General features: G+C 46.5%; 1 protein-coding gene across 2 annotated transcripts in view; it reads left to right on the top strand.

The window, feature by feature from the left end:
* Nucleotides 1-8084, top strand: part of robo4 (roundabout, axon guidance receptor, homolog 4 (Drosophila)) — a 183740-nt gene extending 175656 nt beyond the window's left edge. The window contains exon 20 of one of the 2 annotated variants that reach the window (XM_085968075.1): nt 7008-8084. In XM_085968075.1, coding sequence (XP_085824201.1) covers nt 7008-7186 — 179 coding nt within the window. In that variant the 3' untranslated portion in view covers nt 7187-8084. The remainder of the gene's footprint in view (nt 1-7007) is intronic. The other variant, XM_085968076.1, reaches the window with a different exon arrangement.
* Nucleotides 8085-12242: the final 4158 nt, after the last annotated feature.

The following is a 12242-nucleotide window of genomic DNA, read 5'->3' as shown; positions in this document are numbered from 1 at the left end:
GGGATCTTGGTTGGGTCTTAGAGCAGCACTATCTTAGGGTTCACACTCCTGGGTGACAGGGGCCTGGAAGTAGACATCTAACTCTAGCTGCCTGTTCAGCATCATCACACCACAGATATAAAATGACCCCTTTTTGATTTAAAAGTGACAGTAGTGAGGATTGGATAACTGAGAAACTTAGGTGAAGGCCAAGACCCAAAGTGCTGGACACCATCAAGGTCGAAAAGAGAATGATAGAAGCCGAGGTAAAGCGAGAAGTAGTGGTAGGTGACATTGAGATTAGAGATTTATTATGGCTTTAAGTGCATTTTTAGGAACTCCCAATCACGACCTTCTCACCTGCATTTGGAGGGAGAAAACAAATCCTGTGCAATTAAAAAAAATTGATTGGTTACCATCCAAGACCACGAAGAACATCAATCTCCTTGACCTACTGGGAGCTACCCATAGAATCACAGAATGGTTACAGCACAGGAGGAGGCCATTTGGCCCATCAAGCCCATGCCGGCTCTCTGCAACAGCAGAACAGCTAGTCCCACTCCCCCGCCCTTTCCCTGAAGCCCTGCAATTTTTTTTCCTATAGGTACTTATCCAATTCCCTTTTGAAAGCCACGATTGAATCTGCCTCCTCCACCACCCTCTCAGGCAGTTCATTCCAGATCCTAACCACTCGCTGCGTAAAAAAGTTTTTCCTCATGTCGCCTTTGGTTCTTTTGCCAATCGTCTTAAATCTGTGTCCTCTGGTTCTCGACCCTTCAGCCAATGGGAACAGTTTCTCTCTATCTACTCTGTCTAGACCCCTCATGATTTTGAACACCTCCATCAAATCTCCTCTCAACCTTCTCTGCTCTAAGGAGAAAAACCCCAGCTTCTCCAGTCTACGCACGTAACTGAAGTCCCACACCCCTGGAATCATTCTCGTAAATCTTTTCTGCACCCAAGCAGGTCCTGTCTGACATGGAAGCCCAACATAGGGTGGGTCTCAGGCAAGCTGCTCTTCCACGATGAAATGTTGCACCATATCCTCTGGCTAGTTTCTCCTATCAGTCTGGAGGAGAGTTCTTTAGAGCAAAGGCACTGCCGCCCATAATTCTCTTAGCAGCATGTGTTATAGTTGTGAAATAGGCTGAGGTTTATGAATAATATTGTGGTGCAACAGTAATTTTCCACCCCCCTGACCTGTCCGATTTCTCCTCCCTCCCCTGTGGTGTATGTGCCTTTAAGAGCCCCAGGTGTGCGTAATGCCGGTAATTGCCACTTGGGCTATATAAGCCTGTGTATTGTGTATATCCTTTAGAAACCCCCCCCCCAGACTTGCTTAGTAAATACCTATGAACCAACTCCTGTCTTCAGTGTCTTTATCTACACACGGACACTACAGTGGCGACGAAGTGGAAACGGACTTACCTGCAATTCGGCAGCACCTCAAGGACATCGATTCCTCCAGCGTCCAGAAGACTCAAGGAAGTAAGAGAAACTGTGGTTTCACCAGCTGGCCAAGCTGGTGACAGGTACTGCGCTAATCCTTCCTGGGCGTCAGGCTGGAGCTCCAGCGGCGGGCTCTACAGCTGAGACAGGCAGCGAAATCGGAGGCAAGCAATAACGGACTGGGAGGGTGCACTCGAGAGACGGCCGGCGCGGCAAGCAGGTCAGCGTTTAGACCTCCGTCGGGAACGAGTCTCCAACAGTGAATAAACGGAAACCACAGTAAAACAGCGTTGTTATCGGTAGCAGCGGCGGGAAAGCGCGGGAAGCGCCATATCGTTGCTACAGAGAAAAAAAAAGCGCGGGAAGCGCCATATCTTTTCTGAAATGCCTAAATCTGGTAATATTGAGGCTTTTGATGGCGAAATAGAAGATTGGACCACATACGTGGAAAGAGTAGAGGTTTATTGCACTGCAAATGGAATAACAGATGAAAAAAAAGCTTCAGTACTTCTGAACTTAATGGGCGCGAAGACATACGGGCTGTTACGAAATTTAATCACTCCAGCCAAACCAAAGGACAAGACTTTTAAAGAAATTGTTGATACCCTGCAGGAGCATTTAAACCCAACACCGCTGCTGATAGCGGAACGATTCAAGTTCTTCAAGAGAAATCAACACAAGAATGAAAGTAACGCTGATTACCTAAACGAATTAAGAAAGCTATCAAAGTACTGCCAATTCGGAGCAGGACTATCGGATTATCTTCGAGACAAATTTGTTTGCGGTCTCTTAAGTGAAGGAACACAAAAAAGACTGCTTTCTGAAAAAGATTTAACATTGGACAAAGCTTTCAGTATGGCTGTATCATACGAAGCAGCAGCAAAAGGAGCTGCAGAGATACAACAAGAGACACAGGACTTCGGCACCCATAAAATGACACAGGAGTTCGGAAGCTGTTATCGCTGCGGCAGATCCACCCATAACCAGAGGGACTGCTGGTTCAAGGGCAAAGCATGCAGGCAATGTGGTAAGATTGGACACATTGCATGGGTATGCCAATCTGGACAAAATAAATCCACTGACAGAAAACAAAAAATCAATAAAGAAAAGTACAGGAAGGTACAAATGATGACGGACAATAGCTCCGAAGACCAGAATAGCGATAGCGACTCCGGAAACAAGAGACTAAGCTGTCTCAAATTACATAATGTACTTGCCAAAGAGGATTACCAAACCATTTGGGTTACCCTCACAATAGCAGGGTCCCCAGTTAAAATGGAGCTAGATACAGGATCAGCTCTAACCGTAATAAATCGACGAGATTACGAGAGGCTATTTTCGCATATACCTCTAAAAGACACATCCATTATCTTAAAAACATATACGGGGCAGAAAGTCTACCCCAAAGGAAAAATAAGGGTGCCTGTGGTATACAACGGCAAAGAAATACAAAAGTTGTATTTATACATTCTACAAGATGGTGGTCCACCGTTGTTGGGACGTGAATGGATAAGGAAGATACATTTAGACTGGCACTCCATTCAGGCACTGACGGTGACCAGTAAGGAAAAAAACAATGATGACATCATACCTGAACGATTAAAAGACATCTTGGCCAACGCCAAAGAAGTGTTTCAAGAGAAACTAGGAACCTTGAAAGGCATCACCGCCTCAATAAAAGTGGAAGATACAGCAATTCCAAAATTTTTTAAGGCAAGACTGGTGCCATACGCAATACGTCCGGCAGTCGAGGCAGAGCTGAAGAATTTGGAAAAGGCAGGCGTATTATCCAAAATAGATTGGAGCGAATGGGCAACACCCATCGTTCCAGTCATGAAAAAAACATTGAAAAATAACTGAGGAACAGAAAAAAATTCGCATCTGTGGGGACTTTAAGGTGACTGTAAACCCGGTCCTTCACATGGTACAGTATCCTCTTCCGAGGATAGAAGATATTTTCGCCTCACTATCCGGAGGGAAACGTTTCACAAAAATTGACTTGGCACAGGCATATCTACAGATGGAGGTTGAGGAGACCTCTAAAAAGTATCTCACAATAAACACACACAAAGGCCTGTACCAGTACAATCGACTGGTTTTTGGAATAGCATCAGCTCCAGCTATCTGGCAAAGAGCTATGGAGCAAGTCCTGCAAGGGATTCCGGGGACTCAATGCTACCTAGACGACATCCTTATAACAGGAGAAAACGACAACGAGCACCTTGCCAATTTGGAGCAGGTGCTCACTAGGCTGAAAGAACGGGGCCTACGAGCAAATCGCCCCAAGTGCGAATTTTTCCAAAATCAGATATCATATTGTGGCCACATAATTAATAAGGAAGGGTTGCATAAGTCACCTGAAAAAATTGAAGCAGTTATAAAAGCCCCAGCACCTGAAAATGTTTCACAATTAAGGTCATTCCTGGGATTAATAAATTACTATCATAAATTTTTGCCGAACTTATCAACTATTCTACACCCTCTTAATGATCTTCTACAGACAGGAGTGATTTGGAAATGGAGCGAAGACTGTAAACGTGCCTTCCATAAATGTAAAGACTTAATCACACCCGAGAAAATTTTGGCTCATTACAACCCATCACTACCAATCAGACTGGCGTGCGATGCATCCCTTTACGGCATAGGAGCGGTATTGTCCCATAGATTCCCTGATGGCTCGGAACGGCCGATAGCTTTTGCGTCACGCTCATTGAACTCAGCTGAGCGTAACTATGCCCAGATAGACAGGGAAGCACTCAGCCTGGTATGGGGAGTGAAGAAATTCAACCATTACCTACACGGACAAAAATTTACCTTGCTGACTGACCATCAACCCCTCATCTCCATATTCAACCCTGAAAAAGGTGTCCCCATTATGACGGCACGAAGACTACAGAGGTGGTCCCTTTTTCTAGGGGCACACCAATACAACATTGAATACAAAGGGTGAAAACAGCATGGGAATGCTGACGGTTTATCATGCCTACCGTTGTCAACGATAGAAGAGGCACCTACAGTAGACCCAGTAGAGATATTCCACTCTACCATAGTGGAATGTCTACCGGTGACAAATTCTGCCATTGAAAGGGAGACAAGAAATGACCCTACTCTCTCACAGGTCTACGATTTAACAGTGAAGGGATGGCCAGCACATGGCGAACCACTGTTGCCAGCATTCTCGCAAAGAAGAGAACAGCTGTCAGTGTGCCGAGGAACCTTGATGTGTGGATCCAGAGTGGTGATTCCACCCAAACTCCAGGATAAAGTGCTAAAGGAGCTTCACGAGGGGCATCTGGGTGGAGTAAAAATGAAGAACCTAGCTAGGGCGTTTGTATGGTGGCCAGGTATCGATGGAGACATCGAAGACATGACCAAGAGCTGCCTAGGATGCCAGAAGGTCCAAAATGCTCCGCCACAGGCCCCTCTACATCCATGGGAGTGGCCCTCATCTCCCTGGCAAAGGGTGCACATCGACTTTGCTGGTCCATTTATGGACTCAATGTTCTTAATCGCAGTTGATGCACACTCCAAGTGGCCGGAGGTAATAAAGATGTCCTCCACCACCACGGAAAAAACCATCACAGTATTAAGGACCATATTTGCCAGGAATGGGCTGCCGGAGCAGATATGTTCTGATAATGGACCGCAATTTGTGTCTGAAGAATTCAGAAAGTTCTTAAAGAACAATGGGGTAAAGCACTACACGTCCGCCCCATACCATCCCGCCACCAATGGATTGGCTGAAAGGTTTGTCCAGACCTTCAAGAAGGCCATCAAGGCCATGGGTAATGAAGACATAAAACTTCAGCACAAGGTGGATAACTTCTTATTTGCATATAGGAATGCAACGCATATGGTTACTAACCAAACTCCCGCCATGATGTTCTACAATAGAAACCTAAGATGCCGGCTGGATTTGGTCAAGCCCAACATCCGAAGGGACATGGAGAACCGGCAGTTTCAGGGCATGAATGAAAGGCCAACTAGGGCCTTCCAGATAGGCCAACCGGTTTTGGCCCGGGACTACCGTACCGAGAAATGGCAGCCTGGAACTATCTGCACACGATTAGGACCACTGATGTATACCGTGGACATCGGAGACAGCATAATAAGGCGCCATGCTGACCAAATCATCAAGTCATCCGAAAAGGGGCAACCTACACCACCACTCTATACATCTAACGATGAAGTAGAGATACCCATATCTACCTCCGATCCGGTGATACTGGAGCCCGATGAACCCGACACTGGCCTTCAAGCCGAATCAGCCTTGCCAGAAGAACCTACTACACCACCAGAAACTACTACACCCCCGAGGCGTTATCCGGACCGAGTCAGGAAGCCTCCTGAGAGACTAACTTATAATTAATTAATACAGCAATGTATATTATTTTGCATATAACATGTAATTAATAATTACTTAAAATATGATGTACTAGTTAGCTAGAAGGGGAGGAATTGTGGTGTATGTGCCTTTAAGAGCCCCAGGTGTGCGTAATGCCGGTAATTGCCACTTGGGCTATATAAGCCTGTGTATTGTGTATATCCTTTAGAAACCCCCCCCCAGACTTGCTTAGTAAATACCTATGAACCAACTCCTGTCTTCAGTGTCTTTATCTACACACGGACACTACATCCCCCTCTTTGCCCTGCCAGTGTGCAGGAGTCAGCCATTGTAAGCTTGGCGCTTCTCAAAAAGGGGCTGCTATAAGATGTTAGACAGGACAAAGTTGTGTGTTTAAGCTCGCTAAGCTGGCTGTTGCGATAGTTGACTCTGCCTATAATACTTTCTTCGGGAAGGCACACACAATTCTTATGACAGTTTATAGAGATTGCATTTGGTTTTTCTGTCGAAGAGGGAGTCGTAAGTGTGACTTGATGAAGTCATAATACAATATAGACTGGCTACTATAAGTGGAGCTTGTTCTCCCCTAGTTGCATTGGCCCCAGTACAGATTTCGCAATAGAAGCTTTGGTTCAGATAACTCATCTGAAATGGGATTTATTGATTTCTGCTGCACTTGGAGAAGACCCTTCACTAGGATTAAATGGGTTATGAGGCGGGTAAAAGATTATGGCAAATGTGATATTGATTTTTGCTTCAGAAATGCTAACGGCTGTAGCCACAGTGAGTTATGTCGGCCCTTGACATGAGTGCAATAATAAGCAAAAAAGAAAGAAGTTGCATTTACATAGCACCTTTCATGGCCTCAGGATGTCCCAAAATGTGTCACGGCCAGTTTAATACCTTTGAATTGTAGCCACTGGAGCATCTAACTTGCACAGATGGGGCCGTGGTTTAATGTCTCATCCAAAAACACAGTACAGCACTCCCTCAGAATGCACTGAACTGTCGGCCTGCCTGCACTCACTATTTAGGGTTACACAGGGCCAAGGTAATGGGAGACTGCGGCTATCGATGGGACCGTCAGCACCTTCTTCAGGGGAAGAGGGGAGAAAATGGAGGCCAAATAAAGGACTGCTAGTGATTTAACTTCCTGTAGGAGGATGCATTGTAATTGGGATTGGCGGAGCTATACACTAGTGGAGTTAAATCCATTTCAACTTTTGTTTGACAGATGTGTACAATTCCGAATCGGACATCCAGGTGAACCCTGCCCTCAATGCGGTACATGTGTCCTTCGCGACGGTTGGAGCCCCGGTACACAAGAGTTTCGCAGTTAGGAGGAAGGTGGACAAAGTTGGACTAATGAACTTTCCTGTGGACACCAGTGGTCTCACCATGGTTAAGGTGTAAGAACATGAGCGGCTTGGAGCATCCCGCGGATCTGACCCATCCCTGTATATACAGAAATCTACGGACACCAAGGAGCCAGATCCATGAGAAAGGGAGAGAAGGATGTTTTGAGAGTGCAGATGTTCCAGTGGTTATTGATGGGCCGCATGGGTATTTAGTCATCTTCAGTTCAACTTGGACAGTGCTGCGCTTGCCAAAATGGAGGATGGTTCTGCGTGTAGTCTGTGTAGCTTTGATAGGAAACTCGGTAGTTTGGGTCGGAAAGCTATTTCTAAACTTGCAATCTATTTGAAATCCGGGGCTGCAAACAAGACAGACAACATGTGTACAGCCAGATGTTAGCAACCAGCGATGGCCGGTTATGTGAAGAATGACTGAACATAGACATTGGCTTGTAGATCGTGTAGATAGGCACCTGAGGCCTGAATGGGGAAGATGGGATTAAATTCAAAAGCAAGGCTGTTGTTCTTGGGGCGTCTGAGTATGTGGATATAGAAGCCCCGCCAGCGCACATCAGCTTTTAACTTATCTCATTACTAATTAATCTAACAGATGTATTTAAATAAAACTGACTCTGAAAGCCGGTCTGGAGTGACATTAAAAACTCACAATATACACCAAGGAAGCCCAAAACATCAATGACTTCAAGATCAGTTGAGACGATGGAGTTGGATGACAGCTCACCAATGTCCATTGCCTATTACTGGTCAGACATGGAAAGAGATCAAAGCACATAAATAGATTGGCTAAAAAGAATCATCACTTGGCATACTTAAGGGGCCATTTTCTCTGAAGACCTAGTATTGGCAATAAGTTACTTCATCCCCTGAGTGTAAATCTAACCGTACTTATTCATTTCACTGTAAACAAATGGCATTAAAAGAAAATAAACAAACAACGTGTGTAGATCATTAAATAACAACAGAAAATGCTGGAAAAACTCAGCAGGCCAGGCAACATCCGTGGAGAGAAAATAGAGTCAACGTTTTGGGTCAAAACCCTTTGTCAAGACTGAAAAAGCACAGGAAATTAAACAGATTAAAAGGTCAGTTTGGGGGCAGGGAGAGAACAAAAGAGAAGTGAAGAGACATTAAGAGGTATTCAAAACCAGACGAGATGGTGATCGGACTAGTGGAGACAAAAGACGGCTCAGATTAAGTGTGAAATGCCCTGGCAGAATGGGAGACAGCTGCCATGTGGGAGAAAAAAAAGGGTGGAGGGCCAAAACAAAGGTGTGGATAAAAAATAAGTAAAAAATGTAATGGGGGCCGAGGTTATGATCTGAAATTGTTGAACTCGATATTGAGTCCGGAAGGCTGTAAAGTGCCTAATCGGAAGATGAGGTGCTGTTCCTCGAGTTTACACTGAGCTTCCATAGTGTGTAGATCATTGTTTGGAGATACAATGGGCTCGAATTTCCAAGCCCCTTGGAGGCGGGAGTGGGGGGAAAATTGCAGAATCGGGCGGGGGGGGCACGAACCCTTCCCGCCCCCAACCCACCTCCATGCCCGTTTCCGGAGGCGGGTACCCGACCTGTGCTGGGAGCCACCTCCCCGAGGTGGGAAGGAGATTAATGCCAATTAACTGCCTGTTAACAGGTAGTTAACAGGCAGTTTTTGGCCTAATTCCTATTTTTAGCCCTGAAGTGTGGGATTCCCGACGGCTCCAAACCACGCCAAGTTAGCGAGGCGGGCCGTCGGGCTGAAGGGCTTGGAGGGTTCGAGATGTCCGGTGTTCAGGTGAGTGATGGGTGCATGAGTGCAGAGGTAAGTGTGTTTGGTGTGTGTAAAGTGTTTAAATAAGTTTTACTTACCTTTACTAATGCAGGCTTCCTTCCTTCAGGTCTCGTGAGTCCCTCATCTCACCGGCACAGAAAGCAGAATGGCCGCGAGCTGTCAAAAGTTGCAGCATTCAGCTTTCTGTTCTGGAGAGATTTCTAACTGAGTCTGTGGAGAAGGACTCAAGTTAGAAGTCATATTGTCAGTGTTTGACAGCTTCACAGAGCTGTCAAATGCTGATATTTAATCTGTCAAAAGCTCTTGACAGATGAAATGTCAATCCCTGACGTCACCTGTAACTGGGTGTCCCTTAATTGGCCTGCTGAGCCCGCTGGGTGGGCTCAACAAGGTCAATCAAGGGAAAATCGCGTGGGTTGGCCACAAGTCGATGGAGGCGGGACTACAACCCAAAAAGTGGGAGTCCCGCCTCCATCACGTCCCCATTGACAAAATCCAGCCCAATGTATCCTGTGTGAGTTGTGGATCGCATAAAGGCTTGATTCCAATTTGAAATCTTGGGGCTGCAAGCAAATCAGGCACCAGCTGTACCAGTTCAAGGAAAGAAGCCAGTGAAAAATAACTGAACACAAACATTACATCAAGAAAATACTGCAGAGGCTGGAAATCTGAAATAAAAACAGAAAATGCTGGAGATACTCAGCAGGTCAGGCAGCATCCGTGGAGAGAGAAACAGAGTTAACATTTCAGGTCGATGACCTTTCGTCAGAACTGGAAAAAAGCAGGAAATGGAACAGATTTTTAAGCAAGTGTAGGGGCTGGGAAAGGGGGCAGGGGATGAAAGAACAAAAGGGAAGGTCTGTGATAGGATAGAAGGTGAAGAGGTTACGAGACAGTGAGAGATATTCAAGGCAAAAGGAGATGGTAATGGGACAGGTTAAGAAACAAAGGATGGCTCTAGATGAAGTGTAAATTGCACTGGCAGAATGAAAGACAGCTGCCCTGTGGGAGAGAAGAAAAAAAGACAGACGAAGAGTGTGGATAAAATATATATATATGATAGGGGCCGAGGTTATGATCTGAAATTGTTGAACGCTATGTTGAGTCCAGAGGGCTGTAAAGTGCCTAATCGAAAGATGAGGTGCTGTTCCTCGAGCTTACGCTGAGCTTCAGTGGAACAATGCAAGAGGCCGAGGACGGTGAGGTCTGAGTGGGAGTGGAGCGGTGAATTAAAGTGACAGACGACCGGAAGCTCGGGGTCATCCTTATGGACTGAACGGAGGTGTTCCGCAAAGCGGTCACACAAACATTACATTGTTCACTTTTCTCTGTTTAATTGTTCTGAGTTCCTTGGCACAGCACAGTGTGTTCATATGTTCAGGATAACTTTAGTCGCCATGCCAATATCGTGCCACAAAATCAGGGTGTGATGGCAAAGTGTGGTGCAGTCGCCACCGCTTATATCGGGGGCGTTGGTGTGAACGTGATTTGCCCGCTATACGGTGGATGGTAAAAGTGTCAAAGCGGCAAATCAAAACTTTGGCCCCGATATTTACAGAGAGTGGGGTGGGGTGGGCCTGGAAATCCCGGGGATGCGGATGTCCTGCCGAATTTAACGGCAGGACCTCATTATCATTTTCTTCTTCCGTTTCCTGCCCGGCAGCCGGCCAGATTGACAAGCTGCCGGCCGGGGAAGGCCAGCGGTAGAAGGCCACATCCCGGGATTGTTGGGGGAATGGTGCCCGGCAATCGGGAAAGATTGGGTCTTGGTCGTTGGGTTGAGGGGGGGGGGGGGGTGGTGTGTGTCTGAGCGCACCAATCGGGAGGGAGGGAAAGGTGGGGGGGCGGTTGGTGGGGATGGGGGGGAGGGCGGTAGGCCAATCGTGGCAGCGAGGAGAGGCCGTGATCGGCAGAAGGGAAGCTGAGGGACGGGTGGGTGGGCACTCCTGCTCCTCCTGGCCCACCAGGTGTGCTCTACAATCAATCGCCTTGTGGAGCCTGATTTAAATACAATGAAGCGTTCTGCCTCGCCAAGACAGGACACTCACGGCACACAACCCGTCGCCATAAGAATGGCGGCAGGCGCGTACTCGGCTGGTTGGGGACATGTTCCCTGTTTTTTAATTTTTAACCCCCCTGCCCCTGACCCTCTCCCTCCTGTCACGTGGGGGGTTAGTATTGACCCCTTTATCTCTCTAAACTTTCAAGAGATATTTAGTTCCTGTACCTAAATCTGACCTAGGGGTCCTTGCATTACCAGCCCCAACGTTTTAAAGGATGCAGCTGTTAAGATGCTGGCTGTTTGACTGAAACAGGCGCGATCTAACATCCAGTATAGCTCCGACAGCAACCCTCTGTTCCCTGCATTGACCACCATGGAGACAATGGCGATTGTCGATCGTTGGCGCTGTGCACTTCTCAAAAGTCTCCGACAGAATGGCAATTGAACCCAGATACAAACCGTGTCACTGCAGCACTGAGGCAGCTCAGCTCCTCCGGTGAAGAGCCAAGAGTACTTAATCGCGCTTTTAATTGCCCGAAATAGCTGCTACACGTAATGTGTTAGAAGCAGCACCTTTACTATTGATTCAGTAGAAATGGCAAATGGTAAGCGCCATTTGCCCTGTTTAAACGGTTGCCCATGATAAGTGTGGATGGTGTAAGGTGGTGGCGACTGTAATTATTCCAAATAAACCTTGTGTACACGCTTTAAAGTGGTATGCTTAGTTTTGGATGTAAATTTTTATTTAAAAACCCCCCAGAAATTAGGTATTTCCAACCCACAGACAAGTCCTCAATTCCCAGCAACCAAAACTAGTTTCACATTCAGGAGTTTAAACCAAAATGAAGAAAACAAAATCAGTCTGTCCTCTAATTGACCTGAGACCTCCAAAAGGCACAGAAATGGCCCCTGGCAGCAGAAAGACCGAACTGGCAATTATTTCACAACTTATTGTATCCTTGGGATGTGCCAAAGCACTTCACAACCAATGAACTAATTTTGGTCACTGTTGTTCTCTAATGACAGTTTGCCCGCGATCCCACAAGCAGCAATTGAGATGGATGGCCAGTTTGTCTGCTCCTGGTGGCTGTTGCTGATTAAGGGAGGAATGTTGACCATAATTCCAGAGAACGCCCTGCTCTTCTCCAGAAAGCAAATATTTTATCGCCACCTAAACAGACAGACAGGTGTAACTTCTCATCTGAGAGATTTCACCTCTAACAATGCAGCACTCGCTGCACTGCCATCTCATCCCAGATTACTCAAGTCTTAAGTGGTGCCTGAACCCACATCGCCTGACTCGGGACTAAGAGGGCTA

The sequence above is a fragment of the Somniosus microcephalus genome, chromosome 26 (genome assembly GCF_052327205.1).
Source record: "Somniosus microcephalus isolate GS21.2 chromosome 26, FLI_Smic_1.0, whole genome shotgun sequence".
Lineage (NCBI taxonomy): Eukaryota > Metazoa > Chordata > Chondrichthyes > Squaliformes > Somniosidae > Somniosus > Somniosus microcephalus.
The sequence above is the reverse complement of the archived record's forward strand: the minus strand, read 5'-3'. Positions and strand labels throughout refer to the sequence as shown.